General features: G+C 38.8%; 1 protein-coding gene across 2 annotated transcripts in view; it reads left to right on the top strand.

Moving 5' to 3' along the window:
* rabgap1l (RAB GTPase activating protein 1-like) overlaps positions 1 to 23,305 on the top strand; it is a 94,261-nt gene that overhangs the window by 57,147 nt on the left and 13,809 nt on the right. For both annotated transcript variants that reach the window (XM_011474036.4, XM_011474035.4), the window contains exons 15-19: positions 4,920 to 4,994; positions 6,425 to 6,550; positions 7,131 to 7,274; positions 17,070 to 17,111; positions 21,770 to 21,898. In XM_011474036.4, coding sequence (XP_011472338.1) covers positions 4,920 to 4,994; positions 6,425 to 6,550; positions 7,131 to 7,274; positions 17,070 to 17,111; positions 21,770 to 21,898 — 516 coding nt within the window. The remainder of the gene's footprint in view (positions 1 to 4,919; positions 4,995 to 6,424; positions 6,551 to 7,130; positions 7,275 to 17,069; positions 17,112 to 21,769; positions 21,899 to 23,305) is intronic.

The raw sequence follows: 23,305 nt of genomic DNA, 5'->3' as shown, positions 1-23,305 counted from the left end.
ACTAAATTTCTTAGTATTTCTTTATTGAAATTGTTGTAAATCAGGAGCAGACAAAAAAATGCAGTTTATGGATAAAATTATCTATGACATGAAAAATTTCCTGGGAGAGCCACAAGCTCCATCCATCCTCCAAGCTCTCAGCATAGGGGAAGGAAAGGGGGGCTGGAGTTGCTCCACGGCAACGGTTTGCCGTAACTTGGAGACAAATTATTAATGAACTACTGCTGCTCTGCGGAAACTATGTCCTAGAAAACAAGTTTCAAGTTTGGTTAAAAACAACTAATCATAATTAACCCATTTATGCTTCATTTAATTTCTAATTATATAAAAAATATATTTTTCAATGATTGTATTCCATTCAAGATGATGTTAAATTGAGTCTTCGATTTAATGTTATGTTGCGAATTAGTGACACTTGGCATGAAAAGATTATAAGACCACTGGGAATGCTTTTAGAATAATTCAAAAGCTAATCTGAGTGTTTCTTTAACGACTAAATAGAACAGAAAATATGGAGAGAAATTAGACTCAGTCGGATTTGTGCGTGCGTAATTCTTGATTTGTGCGTAAATTAGAATTTGTGTATGCATATTCTTGCTTTGTGCTTGCGTAAATTAGGATTTGTGCATAAATTTGGATTTGTGCGTGATTTGTTACTCACATAATACGTTTTGTGTATAAGTTAAAAAAATATAAAATGAAAAAAATACAAAATGCAACTTACGTATGCACAAATTAAGATTACAACATCTTGAAACTACTTACACACACACATCTTTAAAAAACACGCACGAATCCCTTGTTACGCACACACGAAGCCAAAGTTACGCACGGATCTACCGTGAGACTGTTTTCATGTCTCACAAATTCGTCCGTAAGTGCTGCGTTTAAATACCAGTGGAATGCTGTGTCATTAGAATTTTCCTATCAGCCTTCCCTTCTAAACGTATCCAGACAATGACTCAATCAATACATGAAGACAGTAGATGTTAGTGTTGAACATAGAGGCTACTTTCTTCGGGGCGCTGACCACCGAGATGGGCCGCCATTCTTCCCGTGACTGTCTCAGTCTGACTGCCTTTGTTTTTTCGGAAGAAAAAAAACAGTGCCCCCTACTGGTCGTTCCTGTTACGCATTTTGTATCAATTCGGTGTCTCGGAGAATAATATACTTTTAATATATATATCAGCGTTTAAAAGTGAACGTCACATTCTCAGATAATAATTTTTATTTTCCTTTAAAGTTTTTTTAAGCCCTGCTACACCCACTGGAGGAAATACGTTCAGAAAGGAAGGCTGATAGGAAAAGTCTAATAACCGAGCATTCCACTGGTATTTAAACGCAGCACTTACGGACGAATTTGTGAGACGTGAAAACAGTAGTAGTTTCAAGCTGTTGTAATCTTAATTTGTGTATACGTAAATTACATTTTGTATTTTTTTCATTTTATGTTTTTTTAACTTATACACAAAACGTATTATGTGAGTAACAAATCACGCACAAATCCAAATTTATGCACAAATCCTAATTTACGCACGCACAAAGCAAGAATATGCATACACAAATTCTAATTTACGCAGAAATCAAGAATTACGCACGCACAAATCCGACTGAGTCTAATTTCTCTCCATAAGAAAATGGTCGTTGCGTTGATGGCTTCTAAATTGCAGTGTTCAGGGTTATTAAGAATTGTCTTAGCTACAACAATCAGATCAGATTACAATATTGTATTCAGACCTCCTATTGTATGTTTTGCGTCCTTTCGTACTCTTTTCTGGTATTGCATGATGAACTTTTATTTTTTTTTAAGTTTTACAAACTCATATGCTACTATTTCTGTGCTGCATCATGCAATATTTTTAGGCTATAATTTTAATTTACACACTAAACACTAAATTTACACACTAAATCAAATAAGATTATTTGTAGTTTAGTAATAGTATATTATTCTTTTTTATACCCACATTATGTACTGTTCGTAAACAGGCAGATCTGTCCGTAAAGGTTGAGAAGCTATGCATGTCTAGCATGAAGCCCCCCTCTGAACCTATTATCTGTCTAGGTAAACAAATTTAGATTTCACCCACCAGGACCTCCTCTCATCCATCTGTTAGCATGTTCGTCTCCCAGTTGAGGTACAAAAGTGTGATGGCCACGCTTCATCAAGCATGTCAGCTGGAGGGGGGGCAACATCATTTTGGAGACATGAAAAATGGGAAATACACTTTTTTTGTGTGGTGTATTTAACACACTTAAAATACACAAGTTTTGATAGCAAATGCTGTGAGTTGAATCATTCTGGCTTAAATCAGAATCAAAATCGAAAATACTTTATTGATCCCACACGTGGGAAATTTGTTTGTTACCATAACAACAGACAGGGGAAAAAAGACTAAGAATAATATAAAATAAAATAAAAATAAACACTGTACATGTGTCCCCTTCGAGTTGATTTAGTAATAATAATAATAACAATAATAATAATGGATTGGATTTTTCTGTGCTTTTCCAGATGCTCAAAGCGCTTACAATGTGTCCATTATTCATTCGCTCCTCATTCAGACTTGGTGATGATAAGCTACTGATGTAGCCGCAGACTGACAAAGGCGTGGCCGCCTACGGCCCCTCTGACCATCACCGGCGGGACTTTCATACGCATGCACACACCAGTGGAGCCACACTGGAGGCAGGGAGGGTGAAGTGCCTTGCCCAAGGACACAACAGTTGACCGGGGGAGCTGGAATTGAACCTCCTGAGCCACTTAGTTGATAATTGTGCAGGGGGTTCCCAACGATGGAGTTTTTGGAAACCAACATTCTGCTTACTGCAGCCTTTATTTTTGACATTATTTCAGGGGCAAATACAAAATTTCAAAAAGTTTGTATGCTCTATTTATTATACACAACACTTTAGAAACCCTCCAACCTGGAGGGATTGGACAGGTTTATGTTTACGGCTGATTTGATCAGACCCAGCCTGCCAGCGGAGCTGAAAACATTTGACCTGAACCATCACAGAGCTTTATGTAGTTGACAGCGGTATTAGGCTTTCAGGTTGTGGCTGCTGATGTTATCTTTATTTCTCAAGTTGAGGCAATTTCAGGTGATGTTTGGGGTCAATTTTACCAAGCTTAGAGGAATTTACCTCAGATTGTAATACTTTGCAATACAAGCAAAATAAGTGTCTTTTTTGAAGTTCTTTTTTTTTTTGAACAGAAGCTGCTTAAAGAATGGCTTTGACACTTAATTCTGTCCTTGGAACTTGTTTACAGCGCAAAAAGATCCGTCTGCTTCATCATTAGCATGATTTGTGGCATAATTCAACTTTGCACAGCAGAACCTCTTCTGTGGGGTCAACTGAAGGTTGTCCTCCTACATCAGTCTTCTGTCTAAATTACCCAACCACCCAGGCCTCTTGTGCTCGACAGGCCATCTCTCCTCTCTAAATCTGCAGTGCAGAAAAGTCTTGTATTGTGGAATCCTGTGCTGTGAGATTTTCCAAAACTACAGTTTTCACATCAGTTTGGGATTTATAAAACCGGCACCTAAACTTGCCCTTAGTCTTAATTAATGACAATAGTGTTTGTTTGCCTACGGTTAATATTAATAGCTTGTTGATCCCAATATTCATATATGATGTATTGATGAAAAAAAGCATATTCGCTTGGTTTACCAAACAGTAGTAGAAACTTAAATACTACTAATTAAAAAATGAGTAACGGTAGTATTCATTAGTAATAGTTTTGATATTTAGCTTTAATATGGGTGATCCAATAAATTGCATTAAGATGCTGATACATTTTGTCCAAGCTATCTTGGTCGCATCATTAAGTCTCCTCATTTGACAACTTTCAAACACCACTAACAAACGTATTGTGCTTACATATTGATTTCTGCAGCTGTTTTAATTCAGTATAATGCAGGATACTTGTGATTCTTTTTTGATTATCTCAAACTCCAAAAGGCCTCTACAACTTTTTTGCAGTATGTAAATGTAATTAAATAAAAAGTCAAAGGTCTATCCGAATATTTCCTGCCCACACATTCATTACATACAGTATGTTTTACAAATATAATGAATGGTTGCAATATTCACGTTTACATGTAATTGTTTAGCAGTTTATATTACGGTAGATTCAACTGAGTAGTTGATTTTACCCAAGATCAAAATAACTGTCAACTCTGGGAGTTGAACCCCTGACCAGTGAAAGGTCAGATTGTATGAGTGGGTTTAGATGACTGACCTAGTAACTGTTCTGTCACTGGAACATTAAAATATAAAGTGGAAAAGTGACTTGTTCAAAAACAGAATCTTAAAAAAGTGAAAATACCCTTGTTTCTAGAAAAATGTCTTACTTTCTGTCTTGCAAGAAAAATAACCTTATCAAGAAAGCTTTTCATAGTAAAACAATCTTAAGTTAATAAAATATGTTTTAGTGATCTCAAAATAAAAATTCTCAGTAAGACCATTTTTTTATCCAATTAGCAGATTTCTTTCCTTATTTAAAGACGATTTGCCAAGTGGGTACGAATTTTTGACTTATTTCTAACTGTCATGTTTTTCAGTATGTTTTATCAAACTGAAGATTTGTGAAAAGCAATTTGAACAAAAGAAAGGGGAGGAAAAAAATCATAAACCTTAAAGAATTTAATATTTAAGTAATGCTATACTCTGGAAAGGATTTTGTTGATATGCATCGCCTGTCAGTTCAATGAAAAGTTAAATGTTGAAACTCATTTTTCTTGAACATCTTAAGCAGCAAACCCACGAAACGTCCATGTCTACAAAAACATCTTTAAGAAAAAATGTGCAAAAATTAACAATAGAGAGCAATACATTTTCAGTTACCAAAATGTATGGTAATTTCCTCTGCTAGTAAAGTAATAAAATAAAATCTTTTTTTCCTTTCTTTGTTTTAGGCATACTCTGTCTATGACGAAGAAATTGGTTACTGTCAGGGTCAGTCGTTTCTTGCTGCTGTTCTCCTTCTGCACGTGAGTACACATGGGGTCAATGACCATCATTATTATTATGGTCAACACTAAACGCATGATTTATCCTAAAACAACCTCAACCACAAATTTGTGTTCTTTACGTGGTTTTACTTGTATCTGCATGTATTTTAACAAATGTTTCAACCAAATGTGCTGTTTATTTTAGCCCCTATATTAGAAAAATGAATGTCAAACTGCAGATTTTTGTTCGCTGCTGCGATGCGATTAATGAGCGCCGTTGCCATCTGCTGCTTATCTCAGTCAACCATTTCCCCAGACCGGCCTGAGGAGGACCAGCGCACACAGAAATGATGCAAAAAGCAATCAAATCTTAGATTCAAAACAAAAAACACACTTATATGATGGGAAATATGGCTGCAGAGAACACAATGGAAACAGAACAGCTGAACTTCCTGTAACTTCATGTTTTAAGAGGAGACGAGATCGAATGAGATATGAGATAATGTGATCTTTGCCTAGTACATTTTTTATGTCCTTAATATTAACTGGAATAATGATTCCAGTATATGAAATCTGTGATCACTTATTAATGATTTAATCTGTTTCTCTTACACCATAAGGCTTTTACTCCATTACTTCATTACTTCATATTTGGCAAAACATTTAGTGTTATTTGGAACGATAACTAGTTTTTAGTTTTCCAACTTAACTTATTTTATGTCTAAATAGAAAATGACCACAAAACAACAAATTGTTCTTTGAAAACCAATTCTAAAGAGACAACTTTCCACTCCATTTTAAATCACAATTTAAATGGATAACAGCAGAAAAAAAGCAACAGTTTATATAATTTTCAAAAATGTTAACATCATATATCACACCTTTTCGTCAGATGTACACAGTGGTAAAAAAAAGTGGTGGACGTTTGGTCAAAGCCCAACTCGTGAGTTGAAAAAGGCGAGAGGTGGGGAGAGGTCAGCAGGAGGTTGTGGGCAAGAGCCAAGACTTTGATGAAGGGAAACAAAATGTATTACTGATGAGAAAGCAGTAAAAAGAAAAGGGATGGGAGATAAAAGGGACAGCAACAATAAAAGCAGAGGTTACACAGAATCAGGAGGTGGCAGATGGGTTATGGAGGGAAAAAAAGAGGGAGATGCTTTAGAGTAGATGTCAAGAATATTAATTGGGGCTCAGATTTACCTGTGAAATACCACTTAGCAAACACTCTGTCACTATAATATTTTCTCCCCCTTTTATGTGCAACAGGAGAAACCTTTCTCTAATGCTTTTACCTTCATCCATTTAAACAGCTTTTACATTGAAATCCACTGAGGCAGTGGATTGCACAAAAGCACAAATATTATCTGTTGGTGGAGAGATCTCTTAAAGTCTGTCCCATTCAAAGACTGATTGGAGGTTCTTTTCTCAAAGTACGTGAATGCATTTAAGGTGTGTCGATGTGATTTCAGATGCCCGAGGAGCAGGCCTTCTGTGTTTTGGTCAAAATCATGTATGAATACGGTCTCAGGTTGCTTTACAAGAACAACTTTGAGGATCTTCACTGCAAGTTCTACCAGTTGGAAAGGCTAATGCAGGTTAGTTATAAAAATTAAAACTATTTCAATTTACAGACGCTAATTCAATGTACACATAGGATGTTATTTCTCAACATCAGAATATGATGAATTAGTTATTCTATAACAAAGATTTACCTTTATTGAAGATGTACTCTGGGAATCAGCCCCTGAGCATCAGAGATTTATGCTGGAAACATGCGTGTGTTTGCCTGTCTTATCCCACAGGTGTCATTTGGCAAAAACTGCTGAGGTTTTGTAAAAACTGCCAAAGTTTTACATATTTCCCCTTCATATTGGGTTCTACAGGCTCTGTCTGTAAAAAACCTGATTATGGAAATCTTTTTGAGTGTTAAAAGAATTATTTTCAGTGTTTTTTAGGCTTATTGATTATAATCTAACAAACTACATTTTTTAGGCTTTTTACGAACCAAAACCTTTTTTTCATATATTTTAGCTTCAATATTTTAATTACTAGTTATTAGTTCAAGCCATTGCAGCTGAATTTCCATTTCTGAACGGCTGTCATAAAAGTGTAAGAATCTTAGTTTTGTCCCCCAGTCTTCTCATCCTTCCTCTGTTTTACGTTCTGTTCTCCCAGGAACAACTTCCTGACCTGTGGGCCCACTTCCAGGAGCTGAACCTGGAGGCTCACATGTATGCCTCCCAATGGTTCCTCACCCTCTTCACCGCCAAGTTCCCCCTCTGTATGGTTTTCCACATCACTGATCTTCTGCTCTGCGAGGTAAAGTCGATGTTCTGTATTATTGAGGGGGAACTGTGAGAGGGATTTGATTCACATTGTAAAGAGTCCAATTATGGGAAGGTCAACCATCTGGAATAAAAAAGAAAAAAAAAATACAAGGTCAGAGGAAAGAAAAGGGGTAGCAGGAAAAAGTGTATGAGTAGGCAGGAGGCTGCTTGTGTGAAATGACTGGAGAGTTTGAAGTAAATTTCTGACTCGCTGGTAGTAACCACAAGTTAAAAAATGCTTAGTGCTACTAACTCGTGCTGCTTTCTGTAATCACTTATTGATGCACATAGGGACACTAATCATAAGTAATGTGTGTTACTGTGGCTCTGATATTAGACATTTTTTACTCTATAAATGAGCTTTCCTTACTTACTTTTACTCTTCCCATTGCAAAATAAGAGCTAAATGTATGGAATATCTGTCAGAGCTAGGATTATAAAGTCTGGTCTATAAGAAAAGCTGAACACAAAGTTCATCTTTTTAAAGAGGGTCATCCTCAGGCTGAGCAGATGAGAGATTAATTCCTAATACATAAAGAAAATATTCACTTTTTTTGCTCATGGTGATCCGAAATTAAGTGGAGTCCTTGGTTAAATGCTACAGTACGAATTAGCGACATACATGAAGGGGTTACATTTGTTTATATAGTTATTGTCAATTTTAAGTTACTTTCACACTGGAGTAGTGAGTCAAATTAAGAGGGGAAAGTGGAAAAATGTCACACTTTTGAAGTCAACAGGCTCATTCTCTGAGGATCAAGTTCTAAGAAACTTATCGTCTTCCCTGTACTGCAATCTGTTGTTGTTTTCAAGTTGAAATCCATAGTGTTTGTGTCAGCTTTAGCGCTTCCATGCAAAGCAGATTTAAGGTGGAAAATGAACTCAAAGCTCCCTTTTATAGCATTTGCTGCATTAAAAAAAGTCATATTTTAGCACCACTTTGTATTATTTTGAAAACAATGTTATTTCTGGTTACATATTTCTATCTTTCACAGAATGGGTCTAAAATTTCCTTATAGAAACTTTGAACAAAACAGGGGTTTTGTCACTGTTGGCAGAGAGCAGTTTATTGAATGACCAACATTTCCCTCAAGTCATAAATATTAGGAACATTATTTTAAGAAAAACTAAGCAGCCACTATTTGTTAATATCATTTTACTTATTCTCTTATGTTATGTGGATGTGACCAAACTTTAAAATACTTGGCTCCAACAGGGTTTATCACAGAAGGTCATTTGTTATTTTGAACTGATGAAATACAAATGACATTTTAGAGATCAGGAAATCAGCTATGAATGCAGCGCCTACATGTTGGGTGTTCTTTCAAAAATATCAGCACACTCCACATGCACATATTTGTTGACAAATATTCAAACTTTGTGAAGAGACCGAAACCCCTTATGGCCATAACATACTGGACATTATGCAGAATGTTTTTAGATAGATAGATAGATAGATAGATAGATAGATAGATAGATAGATAGATAGATAGATAGATAGATAGATAGATAGATAGATAGATAGATAGATAGATAGATAGATAGATGACTTTATTATTCCCACAATGGGGAAATTTCATTTCTGTGGCAGCAACACGACATTTAGAAATAATCTATATAATGTAACATCAATAAAGGACATCACAAATGACATTTATATTAGATAATTAAAATATTACTAAAATTATTATGAAAAATTATTATCAAAAATGAGATTCTTATTAAATAAAGAAATAAATATTAAATAAATACAGCTGCAAAAGTGTAAAAAACATGCGGTTTGCAAAACATGTAAACTGTAAAAAAACATTACAAATTTTTTCAAAATACAGAAATAACTAATGAAGTTCACACCAAAAACAAAAACAAACAACTGTTCAGGAACAAAAAACTATTTAAAATTGAAAAACAACAACTACAACAAAAGTAAATGAATCAATGACTAAACAAAAAAACACCCCTGGGACCGTGGAGTGTCACTTTGACATGGTGTTGTACAGTTTGATGGCTGTGGGGAGGAATGACCTGCGGTAGCGCTCCTTCTTACACTGAGGGTGCAACAGTCTTGTGCTGAAGGAGCTGGTCAGCGCCTCTACAGTTTGGTGCAGGGGGTGGGAGGGGTTATCCATGATGGATGTCAGCTTAGCTAACATCCTCCTGTCCGCCACCTCCTCGATGGACTCAAGTGTACAGCCCAGGACAGAGCCGGCCTTCCTAACCAGTTTGTTAAGCCTCTTCAAGTCTCTGCCTGCACTGCCCCCCGCCCAGCACACAACTCCATAAAGTACCACTGAGGCCACCACAGTGTCGTAAAAGGTCCTCAGCAGCTGTCTGCACACGCCAAAGGACCTCAGTCTCCTCAGCAGGTGAAGGCGACTCTGGCCCCTCCTGTACAGAGCATCCGTGTTGTTGGACCAGTCCAGTCTGTTGCTCAGGTGAACACCCAGATATTTAAATGTGTCCACGACCTCAATGTCTGAACCCTGGATGTTCACCGGTGACTGTGATGGTGAGGACCTCTTAAAGTCCAGTATCAGCTCCTTTGTCTTGCTGGTGTTAAGCAGCAGGTGGTTAACTTCACACCAGCTAACAAAGTCAGTGATGACCCCCCTGTACTCCTGCTCACCCCCCCACCCCCCCCTGATACACAGCCCACAATGGCACTGTCGTCTGAGCACTTCTGCAGATGACAGTGGTGGGAGTCGTAGGTGAAGTCTGATGTGTACAGGGTAAACAGGAATGGGGAGAGCACAGTCCCTTGAGGTGCCCCCGTGCTGCAGACCACCACATCAGACACACAGTCACACAGCCTCACAAACTGTGGCCTGTCTGTGAGGTAGTTGATGGTCCAAGCAACCAGATGTTGGTCCACACCTGCAACCTCCAGCTTCCTCCTCAGCAGTGATGGCTGAATTCTGTTGAAAGCACTGGAGAAATCAAAAAACATGACTCTCACAGTGCTCCCAGGGGCCTCCAGGTGAGACAGGGCCCGATGCTGCAGGTAGATGATAGATGATAGATTTTGCATTGAGTATTAAGGTAAAAACATAAATTCTGTTGCCATTGAAGTAGCATTTTTTTTAAATTCAAAAATTAGTCAGAAACTTAAAGAAATACTTATTTGAATCAATAAATATGAAGTCAAATAAATAATTTAAGTGTCGCAGTACTGCAACAGCATTTTTGAACTGGTTTTAAAGTATGTATTGTTTAAGTAAAGTCAGCCTCATTACCAAAGGGCATTCGTGATACAGAGGTCAAGCGGTTGACCTCTAATCAGAAGGTTGCAGATTGGGCAAGACACTGAACCCCAAGTTGCCCCGGGTAGTTATAGGTTTTAGGCGCCAGTGTTCGGCAGTGGAGCAGCCATCAGTGTGTGAATGTGTGTGTGCATGAGAGAATGGGACTTCTAACAAGGTACTAAAGCAATATACAAGCATACGTCATTTACCAATTTACCATTTTAAAGTACTGGGGGTATATGTACCAATGCATAATTGATCCTTGTGTTGTAGTAAATGCCATTTTTAGTTATTGAAAATGCAAAACATAGTTTATAAAGGCATTTACAGTATAGATGAAAGAGGTGCTGATTAAAAGTATTCCTCTTTTTATAGCTACACTACATCAAAGCTACATATGTTTTTGTTTGGGCATTATAATTAAAATTAAAGTAGTTTTTGTAGCTCTGTGTTAAGCTGACTAAGCTTTGGTTTCCATGGAGACACAATAAATGGGATATATCTTAGTGAGTCACATTAGTCACATTGAACAGGAGCTGATGTCCGGGGATATTTTTAAATCGCTCGAGGTCCCTGTGTCAACTAATCTGCAATGAAAAATGCATTATTTTTTAAATTACAGTCGTACTGGTTGTTTTCCTTATGTCTTAGTAAAATGCTTTTGACCTCTTCTAACGGGGTAAGGAACAGCCAAACTCTGCTACGAAGGTGAGGTTGTGAAAAATAGTTTCATGTTATGTTGAGATTGAGCACAGCAACAAGATAGAAGGTTGTTCTTCTGCATTAGCAAGGTTAATTCCAGACCACGGTTTCAAAGCAGACTGATGTTTATAGATGTGGTGTTCAAGCACAAGCAAGATCAGCCAATGTTGAGGATTGTAGAGTGATCTGTCAAGCTGATGAAAGACACATCGAGCTTGTTGCCCTTGAAAATGAAAAGATGTGCAGCTGTACTTTCAGATCAGAACTGACAGGAACCAGTAGGATCCTGGTATACCCATCTACTGACCAGGTTCTGGTCAGAAGTGGCCTTCATCGAAAAGTTGCATCAAAGAAGCCATATCTCTGAAGTGGAAACAAAGCAAAGTAACTAATGTTTGCAGAAAAACCTAGGAACTGGGCGACAGAAAAAATGGCAGTAGGTGCTCTGAACTGAGGAGTCAATATCTGAAATATTTGGCTGAAGCAGAAGGCAGCTTGTATGTCAAGTAGTTAGCAGCGGTGAATATTGGTGGAGGTTCCTTAACTGTTTGGAGCTGCATTTCTGCAAATAGAGATTTGTTCAGGATTAATGGTGCTCTCAGTGCTTCGAAATACAGATAGAAACCATCTTGCAATACTCCCATGGAGGCGTACGAGTGGCTCCTCATTTATTCTCCAGTCGTACAATGACCCCAAACATGCAGCCAAAATCTTTATGAAAATGACATGCTTTCCACAGAGCTCTGATCTCAACATCATCAAGGGTATCTGAGATTAAATGAAGAGACAGAACGGTGTGAGAAAACCTTAATCTACAGAAGATCTGAAATTAGTTCTTCAAGATGTTTGGAACAACCTACTAGCTGAGTTCCTTCAAAAGAAAAAAAAACAGCTTAGAAGAATTTATTCTGCTTGGAAGGCAAAGGGTGGTCACACCAGATCTTGCTTTACTTTAAATTACTTTTTTGTCCATTCACTGCAATTTGTCGATGTTGACAGTGGCGCCACCAGGGGGTGGCCAGGGGTGGCCATGGCCACCCCTCTCCGACACCTGGCCACCCCAGTGGCCACCCCAGTAGCCACTATAAGCTGTGGTAGCATCAGTTGTGCGTTTCATCCCAAATGCACAGCCAGCAAGCGGCAAGTCGCTCTGATCACCTAAACCGGCCCTCACCCCCTCCCCTCCCTGCTGCCTTTGAGTGCGCAGACATCTACAGAGGAGCCGCTGGACGCAGAATGAATAAGACGCGTGGTTCACTTCCGCGTTCGAACCCTCAGATCCTCCGGGCCGGTCAGATAAAAGAACCAGTCTCAGTCACTAAAGATGAACTTTCTTTATTACTTTTTCCTTAAGTCCAAAACGGCGACTGACCGCGCGTGTATGCGCTCCACACACTCACACGCGCTATCCCCCCTCTCTTCCTGCATCGCGCGAGCAACGGTTTCAGCACGCAAACACACGCGTGCGCGCGAGAACGCACGCACGCACACACAATCACACATCCCAAAATGCTAAGTTTCTTTTCCTGTTAAATATTTTCCGTGGGTCTTTAACAATCTGTTTACTGTACTTTAGATCTGTATAGATAGATAGATAGATGGATGGATGGATGGATGGATGGATGGATGGATGGATGGATGGATAGATGGATAGATGGATAGATGGATAGATAGATAGATAGATGACTTTATTAATCCCACAATGGGGAAATTTCATTTATCTGTGGCAGCAACACGACATTCAGAAATAATCTGTATACTATAACATCAATAAAGGATATCACAAATGACATTTATATTAAATAGTTAAAAATATCACTGAAAATTATTATGAAAAATTATTATCAAAAATTAGATTCTTATTAAATAAAGAAATAAATATTAAATTTTAAATAAATACAGCTGCAAAGGTGTAAAAAACATGCGGTCTGCAAAACATGTAAACCCAGTGTGCAAATACTTGGTGCAAATACGCCACATCATCAGCGGCGGTGGATGTGTCATTACTTCTTATTAATAAGTAAAAAAAAGGACGTCCCTGTCACAAGCCACTCATTTTCATGGCACTATTTAAGCACTGGTTGTTGTGTTACCGCAACATTTTGATGTGTTTTTGTTTCCACAGAGTTACCTATAGTCATTAGTTGATGCTTGTGTCTGTCCATTTTCAGAGAATGAAGAGAAATTCAACATATATTCTTATTTTAAGAATAAAAGTGCAGCAGAAGGAGTGAAAGAGATGGTAGGGGAGCAACAGAGGAGTAGTGAGGAGGAGGAGGAAGATGAGACAGAGCAGCATGAATGACAGAAGAGAATAAGGAAGACAAAGATGAGACGGCATCAGAGGAGGGACAGTCAGCATCATTGGTCAGAGAAACAAGGCAGAACTCAGCATAAGCAGGGGCTCCACCTGTTCCTGGACCAACTGGTGAAGTTAGAATTATGTTACCCTAATAATAAAAATGTTTCATGATTATTAGTCTGAATAGAAATGTCAACAGATATAATTAATAATTAGAAGGATATTTTTATTATTATTTCAGAACGACAGATTTCATTTTTTGTTTATTATAGATATCTCTCAGTCAAGAGCCGAACACCCCAAGCAGACACACCAAAGCATTAAATATAAACAAAAAAAAAATATATATAAATCAGTAGTAGTATCTACTAATGGTATCTACTAGTATCTATTAGTTATTATACTAGTAGTATCTACTATAAGTTCATGTTCTACAAAATATCAGTAGGCATTTATCTTTCTGTTGGTTTTCTAAAGGTTGTTTTACTACGTTTGGTAGAATGAATTTTAAAAATATAGCTCATGGTTTTTGTGTGCCACCCCAAGATTTAATGTGGCCCCCCACTGGCCACCCCCATGAAAAATTTCTGGAGGCGCCACTGGATGTTGATGATCGATGACCAGCTCCATTTTTGAAAGAATTCTACCTTTTCAGCCTTTTTTGTTTAAAACTTTCGCACAGTCCTGTATATTCGCCATCAAGGTGTACATTTTGAAAGATTGAAATATTCTTTTCAAACTTTATTTGTTCAGTTTGCTTAAAAAATAAAATAAAATGAGTCTAAAGTTTTTTTTAATGTCTTTGCCGGTACATATTTCCAAGTAGTCTAAAGGTGCATTCACAGCGGGCGCGTCAGATCCGTCAAATGTCATTTTAAAGTCGATGTACAGACGTGATCTGTGGGTGGCGCAATTTGAGCATCGGGTGCGGCAAGTCAATCAATCAGGGACTCTGCTTTGAGCCCGCAGTATTTTCAGTGACTCATCAAAGGGTTAAAAAAAATCCAATATAGCCGCTTGATGCAAGGGTATTTGTCCTAAACTTCCATCCATTTTCTTAACCTCCAGGCTGGGACGGCGGGGTTGCTGGTGGCTGTCCCGGATAATGTTGGGGGAAGGCGGGATGCACCCTGGACAGGTCGCCAGCGATCGAGCCTGCCATGATGGCACCCGTGGTCCAGCCGGACCCTGGGCGGCAGCGTTCACTAGCTCCAGTTCCCTGGACTCTTTGACAGGCTTGCGATCTGTCCAGGGTGTACCCCACCTTCGCCCAACAGTAACCAGGACAGTCTCTGCAACTCAGCTTAGTGTGGCCCGCGGGCAGTTGGCTGCCCGGCAGACGGAGAGCGGATGCTCCATGGGCTTATGATGTTAATCTTATTTTCATCCAGACAATAATAAAAAAGACCCCCCAGTTTTATTTTTAGTTTCCCTCCAGCGGGTTTAAGCTCAAACTGGGCCACAGACGGAAGGAGGTGACGTTTAAAATGGCCATAACCCAGGCGCAGCTCGTGGTGCAGGAGTGAAGAACACCGGGAGAGACTGGTGAACCCAGACACGGCGACGTGCTTGCAGGCACCTCTGTATAGCTTTCCAAAAGATATAAAGCCAAGCTACTCGCTCAGCATCGTCCATGTTTCCATAATGTGGCAACGAATGAGGTCCAAAGGCGAGGCAGCGAGCAGTAAATTTGACGAGCCTAACACGTCCGGTAGACAAAGCATTTTTTTTTGTTTTTGGAAAGAGCTGCTTTGGTAGATTGTGCATGCTTTGACCCACTTTTATGCAGAATCTTTTTACCCACTTTCTCAGCGCACACACATTTATTCTGAATTCTCCTCACCATGGATGTTTGTTATGTTTCAATGATTTTGAATGCCATGGCACACATGCACCTCATTCTTTGTCCCTGTCGTGTCTCGGTACGGCAGCACCATCTTCAGGTCTGCGAGGTTAGGTGTGTGGAGGCTGAGAACACCCACGCACACACACACCCACCTCCTCTTTTCAATTTCTCCCGGTATTTTTAGAGCTGTCCCGATATTTTTAGCTCTGTGTTGCCATGTGAACTGGTTGTCCCAGAGACCAAGGGAAGGGGGTATTCCCTTGCAGAACTGCATCAGCTTTCCATTTTCCGTCTTTGCTTTTTGAAATTCGAAGAATCTTGTTCTTGAAAAACAATGAAAGCCACAATTTCCAAGGATGTACATCATTTATTTTAGACGACATTTAGCCCATTAAAATACTCCATATAGTCAAATGAGCAGTTAAGTTGATTTTACCATGGTAGTAGTAATCATACATAAAAACAAGCCAAAAAAACAAATTTTTGTAAGCATTTTTCTAACTTTTAGGGAAAAGAAAGGTAAAGTTAAAACATTAGATGTTTATTTTAGTCTTCATTATAAAAAGCTGTATTTTGGACAGAAAAGTTTTCATCTATTTCAGTAAAGTAGTTTTGCAGTGAATTTGGTAAACTAGTTTATTTATTTTTCTTTTATTGTTTTTTTTTTTTTTTTTTATAGGTTTTTGTCTGTATCTGTGTTTTTAGGTTACTTACACTTTCTGCTATAAGATGAGTTTAGTTGTGGGTCAGTTGTGTAATAAAACAGCCTCAGAGGAGATTCCTTCATTATAACTGAGGTTAGATTTACTTGAATGTTCTGAGATCTTTTTAACCAGTTGACCTGAGTTTGCTATTCTCATTTTGAGTCTCTTAATAAGTTCATCAAGTTAACACCTATTTAATAACAAGTAAGATTTCATAATTAATGTGTATAATAGTATGGCAAACTTTATAAATAAAGCACTAATTCACAGCCAAGACATTTCAAGTATTTTTACAAAATAATGTAGAAACAAAACAAATAGTTTCTACAAAACTATTATAATTATTTAGTTCAAATGAAGAATAAATTGTTTGAAATGCATTTTGTGAATATTCTTTCTAAGTGATCAGTAGATTGCATAACCATTTTTTATGCTTGATGTTTGGCTGTATCTAGAAAGGACTCAGAACCACTCTACAGTAAGACTGACCATCTGCTTGAAGCAGTTCAGGTCAGAGAGGACGAGAAAAAGATGAAAATACAAAAACACAGCAGCATCTGTTATAAAACATAGAGAGGGACAAATAAATGGCTGCTCCAGTGACATAAATATTCATAAAGAGTAACAGAGGCAGATTTTGGAGAAGCACAGGCTGTGAGGTAGACGGCTTTCCTCAAATCCCTTTGCTTGGGGTTGTATGCGTTGTGGTTTGACAGAAGCCAGTTTGTTTTAGATGTATAAATGTATCAGGAAATTTCTTAAATGGACCTTGTTGAGACTGAAACTGAATGTAGAGGCACACATTTAAAAAAAACAAAACTGAAATGACTGACTCATCCTGAGCCATGTATTTAAAATAACTGAACCAAGTATGTCAAGGTTGTTCCCATTAAGAATAATAAAAAAGTAGTGTTTTAGTACATAATTGGAATATAATATACTAGTATATTTTTTTAACAAGGAATTTATTCTTTTTGTTGTTCTTCTTTAGGGACTGAACATCATTTTCAATGTTGCCCTGGCTCTGCTCAAGGTAAGAACCACATGTATTCTTTGACTGTAACCATTTTGTTATATTATATATAAATATTTCACATTTCCCAAATGTTTTTGAAAACATGTAAAAAAAATAATGAAAAAAAAAATGTTATGAGAACAGTCATCCAGGGTGCATACAGAGAATTATGTTTACTGAGGTGTTCAATCCAAATCCCATTCCAATTATCTTTTGATCTACCGCATAGTTAAAGTGTCGCCAGTCGTCTTTAAATTTTGATTATGCCGCTTTTAGCCAAAAACAGGACATCATTTATGCGGCGGTGCAGGAGTCTGAGAAATTTGCCTCAGACTTGTGGGCGGGACTGTTGGTGTGGAACTAAGCTTCCACATATTTCCCGTCATTCCTTTGTTTACACTCTCTCCCGGTAGCTCACTGCCCCTTAGTGGTGCAACAAAAATAGCGAGCAACTTCTGAGCTATCAAGCTGTACAGTTATGAGCCAGATGCCAGCTCAGAGGAATAAAATGAAGACGTTAATGTATCTATTTGTCCGCAAGTGGATAAATCAGAATGGAGCTGAGCAGTGTTTTTTTTAAACTGCATTTTTTTCATCTGCTTCTGATTTATCCCATATTGAATAAAAAAAATAGCCGGAAATTCAGTTTCAATCTTAAATTCTTCTGTATATGTCCTCCATTATGAGATAAATGCTACAAGAAGATTTTAAAAATACCAACAACACAATTTTCATTGTAGTGGGTCCTTAAACAGCTTCTGTTTATTTGATATTTGGCACCTCCTAGTGGTCAGATCACTAACCACTTCTGGAAAAGAGAAAAATGATTCACTAGGTTTATGTAGGCTGTTGTCGAATTTGTCCCTTAAGTATCCAACTGTGTCCACTGAAAGAATATGGATTTCAGTGAATTGAAATGCTGTGTTTGTAAAGATGCTTTAGGGAAATTCTACACCAAAAAAGTACAGTCTTATTTTTTTTATGAATGTCTGTAATATATTTTGGGTTTATGGAAACATTTTAAATATAACTCGTACAGCACTTTTCACACCTAAATCAGTACTCTATCCATCCATGTCAATTGTGAGGTAATCAGGGAAAGCATTCATTAAAAAAACACAATTGTTTAAGAAAAAATGTATTATCAGACAGGCATGTCATGGAAAGGACAACATTGGAAACAGAAATACCTTAATGCATGACTGTTTTGGTGATTTTCTGTGAATGCTGTTTAGATAAAACATCTGGTTGTGAAATTTCTCTACTTTTGATCGTTTCAGTTAACTTGTCATCATTGTACTAAACAGCAGGACCGGGCCTTCCTTTTGTTTGGAATGTAGGAAAAAGAGCTGTTTTATGATCATAAAGTCCAAAAATAGTGGATCAGACATTATTTTAATCTCATAATTACAACAACAATCAATGAGAAAAGAGGAGTTTTACTTTAATTTAAGCAAAAATTCCATGTTGAAGTTAAGTAGGTAGAGCTGGGTTTCAAACAAACAATAATTCAAACATATCTTAGATAATTGACATTCAACTGATCCATGAACACATTTTACTTTTAAAGTAAACTTTTATTTGGGGAAAACTTTTTGCTTTTTTGATTATATTAATTATAATTAGTAGTGAATAGAAATGTAAATATAAACAGTTTACATTGACCTTGTTGTTACCTACAGAAATCCTTCTTGAAAATTAGGCATTGCTAACATTAGAGAGCACCTCCTTATAAATCTGATGATGCAGCCACCAAAGGATTTCAACTGTAAGATCCTCAGTAATTCTACAAACGTACACATGCAATTGTTGCAGTAAAATGTATATTTAATCAAAACTCTAAATTACATAAATACTCAAATCTAAACAGTCTTGGTCTAAATTTTTGCCATTTACTAATATATCTTAGATAGGAATTTGAGGACACAGTGGTTAGAAACGAGAGCAAATGTGGAAGATGGAGAGGGGAGGGGGTTCATTGTCTGCTTGCTATTGGCCAGCAATGACGGCATTCTCCCGTGAGGCTCCCCCCTCCTCCTCCATCTTTTTCGCACTCCTCTCTGTTTAACATCACCCCTCCCTCCATCTGTGCTCGCTTTCCTTCCTCTGTGGCTCAGCACCTGACTTCTAGATCACAACTGGAGCTAAAGCTTCACCGTTAGCAGTCTGAACCTGGAGGAGCAGAACTGTCTCTTTTTTTTCCTCTCCTTTTTTCCTTTTAAGGATTCCTGCATGGAACATCTTCCTTTCTTCACTACCTAATTTTATGTCTTTTTTGTTGTTATTCTTTCCTCCTCTTTATTGGCTGGATATTTATTTCTCTTACTTGCTACTTCTGTTTACCACCCAGACCTCTGCAATGGAGCCGCCCCTGCTCACTGTTAGCTATTAGCTTTTAGCACATATGCAATAGAGGTATAGAAAAGTATTTAAAGGGAAGCATTTTGGTTTGTTTGCTTTGCCTCGCCGCAGTTTCTGTCCAGTAATAATTTTCTTTACTGTGTTTGCCAAAATGTGCTGCATGCAAACGGTCATCTGTTTAGTCTGAGTGACTCTGAAGCAGAAATGACTTCCTGTCTGATGGAACTGGCCGGTCATCTGAAAACCAGAGCTGATGCTTAGCTGCTCCTGCTGACAGAGATCCACTGGAGGAGGAGACGCTGAAGTCCATGCTGGATTGGAGTGGACTTTTTCTGCTTCGAGTTCTGTGGATGTGTGTGGGGTTCACATGACAGGACTGCATTGGCCAAGTCTGGGAAACAAATGCAGAGGCATCCCAGTTTCCATCTTTAGTGACTCAAAGACTTCCGGATCCATCAAAGTAACGGAGCCCATCTTCTGCTTCAGGCTCAGAAGCGTCATACACCAAGTGTCATTACAGCACATCCACTCTGCTGGAGGACGGCTCACCCAGGATTTTTCCAGCGTATAAAAAGAGCTACATTTACATTTAAGGCATTTTTACATTTCAAAGACGGCTAATTTCCTCTCAGCTATACATCAAGGGCCACGGTCCCTTTTTAAAAGAGGCTACAAAAACTCCTGGCAGCTTTGATGTGCTACCTGAGGCACTGAACCCGACCAAATAGGTCACTCTGAGATTTTTTTCCCTTCTCGGTGTCTTTCTGGACTAATGGAAATGGAGGAATAAAAAGGTGGAGTGTTTATACATTGCTGCAGTTTGCCAGAACAGCAGCCCACGTGTTGCGCAGCCTTGTTGCTAGGCAACAACATCCTGGATTCGAATTGGTTTGGGTATGGCAAAGGAAGATGAGAGCTGGTGTGACAGGATTCCAAAGTGAGTCTGGCAGGTAGCCGAAGGACTCAGCACTATAATATAGAGCGAGATGTTGGCTCTTGATTTTCTGAGTGTGATCTCGTCACACCAGGGCGTTGTTTCGGCCCTCTGACAGTGGTACAAGCTGAGCTGCCTTCCAAAATATCCCCTTCACTTGCTGAAACTGTGTGCAGCCCATATTTCCTGGACCAGATTCCCGCTTGGGGCTTTGTCTGCAAAGGTGCTGTGTACATCTACTTAATTTTTGGCCAGCTGGCATCTTGAAGGAGCTGCTATAGAAGGACAGCCAATCATTCAGCAGAACTCGACTCGTTTGGCCGCATTGATGTCAAACATTACAGCCTGGCTGAGCTGACTGCAGGCCACAGTGTAGTCTGCTACGACTCTTCGGCCGACACCCGCTCAACAACAGACACAAAACTGCCACGTTCAGACGACACGCTGGAGTCATCTGCCACCCTGGCCCCTGAACGGGACCAGCCCTCTTCCTTGCCCTGTCCCACCCCACCTCCATCTCCCCCACATACCCCTCCATCCCCGCCTCCCAGCATTCCGGCCCTGAGCCCACAGCTGCCTCTCCCAGCAGCACAGAGAGCACTGGAGGATGGAGATGGAACAGCTGAAGAGAGCACCAATGGCAGCCAAGCCTCAGCAGACTCTTTCGGCAGAGTAATGGACCTCCTTGGGATGGGACACCGGCTGTTTGTCCCCAAGCTGCTGGCGGTGAGAGGAAGGGGCATAGTTTAAGTTCCTGGATGAAGCAACTGAGCTTTCAGAAGTAGTTTCGTGTTTTGTAGACTGCTACATTTATTTTTGTTACCAAAGACCGATAATTTGAAAGTCTGGACGTTCGTCTTTCAAATCATCTGATTGTTGATTGCATGTGTTGAAATGAGAATGAACATGATATGTGATGCTTCCCTTCATCTAAAATTTTCCTCCCCTGTTTAAGTTGTCGCTTCAAGAGAGGGAAGAAATTCTGAAGAAAATTGGGTGTCATGTCTTGTGTGACTGACCTTTGAAACCACAAGGTGGCGGTATTTTTCTCTCCTTCAAGCTTGGTTCTTGGATTGTAAACTTTCTTTAAAACGAGGATGTGTCTCAACTTTGACACTAAGAGTATTTTACAATATTTTTAGCAACTGCATTCATGAAAAGGTTAGAGCATTTCACAGAGAAACCCATTTTTTGGGTGATGTTTTTTTATTTTTTTTATTTATTTAGTAAAAAAAGTGTGCTGTGAAAGTGATAGCACTTTTTTTTAATTAAAAAGAATGTATATATAGGTTGATTCTCATGCATTTCTAAAACATGCAAAGTTCCTGCTAAATCCTCTTTTCTGGCTCTTCTCCGTCTCTCCTCCTGTCTCTCCCTCCAGACCTCCAAAGAGGACCTCCTGCAGGCCGACTTTGAGGGGGCTCTCAAGTTCTTTCGGGTCCAGCTGCCCAAACGATACAGAGCTGCAGAAAATGCTCGAAGACTTATGGAACAAGCGTGCAACATTAAGGTAAGAGAGAACTTCCTTGCATAAACCAGTGACTCGAGGTTGTGTAATAAATTGCATGTTTTTCTCATATCGAAAGTTGGTTACAACTGTACAATAATTATGAGAACATTTCATACACACGGAAAAATAACAAGTGTACAAACTCAAATGAGATGGAACAAACTAACGAGAAATTCCTTTCCTGCTATCTACTCTGAGATAGGACGGGTTTAGCTTCACTGAGTGGGATTGTCGTATAAGCAATTTTTTTCTACTGCAGTGTACTTCATAGAGAGAAGCAGATAAAAAAATCCTCTTCTTTCATGATTTTCAAGCATCCCTGAACTAATATTTACATTCTGGAATAAGAAAGCTCAACAGAGAGGGCTGGAAAAAAAAAAGTATTTAACTTATATTGTTTGTAGTAACATTTATGATTTTACCAAATCGTTTTTTTACCTATTTTACTTGCATATCAGCAATCTTTATAGAAACATTTGTAAGAAAAATCCAAGTAAGACATGGATCAGCTTAAGGTAAGCCTGCCACACCTCTATTCTAACAACTGTATTTTTATTTCAATTCCCTGGCATTATCATCTCCTGCTGACCTCAAAGTCTGCTGGTATTTAGGGAATTTGCTGATGCACATTGTATCAGAATGTACGCGCGTGTGTGTGCGCACGGATATGTCAGCATGCTGTGGTGTGATACAGGAAGGAAACGGCTGACCAAGAAAGATGGAAGCGATAATGATTCTCCCTCCACCCTGTCAGGGTTTCTCTGCAGTTTGTGCTTTCTGTATGAACCACATTTCGCTGTATCTGCATTTAGTTCAAATTTTAGAACAATCTGGGATTTCTGTCTTTACGAAATGAAAAAGTGAGGCTTTTGTTAAGAACCACGTGGGAAGGTCACTGGTCTTGTAACGCTGTCAGAGGGCAGAAAGTATTCCCTGGTGTGATGGCGGCTTGTTCCACCCATATTTGATGTGTTTTAGTCCATAAAACGGAGCTCCGTACAGGATGTCCTGCATCCTGACTCACTCCTATCTTTGGTTATTTGAACACACTCTGGTTCTGTTGCAAAACCTTGCAGCACTTCAGTCTGCTAACACAAATGCAGACATTTGCAAGCATAACCATGCAAATCCAACACTGATCACAACTGCTGCAGCAGCAGCACTCCCCTTTTCTCATAAAGTTTAAAGAACTTTACAGGAGACGGGTCTGTACATCTTACCATTCTGGCAACAGTAAAAACTGAAGTCTTTTGGATATATTTTCAGTTTTGTTGAGGATTTCTTTTTCATAAATCATCAACTTGCAGGATTCTTCAGTGTCACAGGTGGCAGAAGCTCTAAGCTGATTCAGTGTAGCTTTACCCAGACTGTGTAGGAGGAAAATGTGTGCAGACAGGTGGCGTCAGC

The sequence above is a fragment of the Oryzias latipes genome, chromosome 4 (genome assembly GCF_053564925.1).
Source record: "Oryzias latipes strain Hd-rR chromosome 4, Olatipes_Hd-rR_3.1".
Classification (NCBI taxonomy): Eukaryota; Metazoa; Chordata; class Actinopteri; order Beloniformes; family Adrianichthyidae; genus Oryzias; species Oryzias latipes.
The sequence above is the reverse complement of the archived record's forward strand: the minus strand, read 5'-3'. Positions and strand labels throughout refer to the sequence as shown.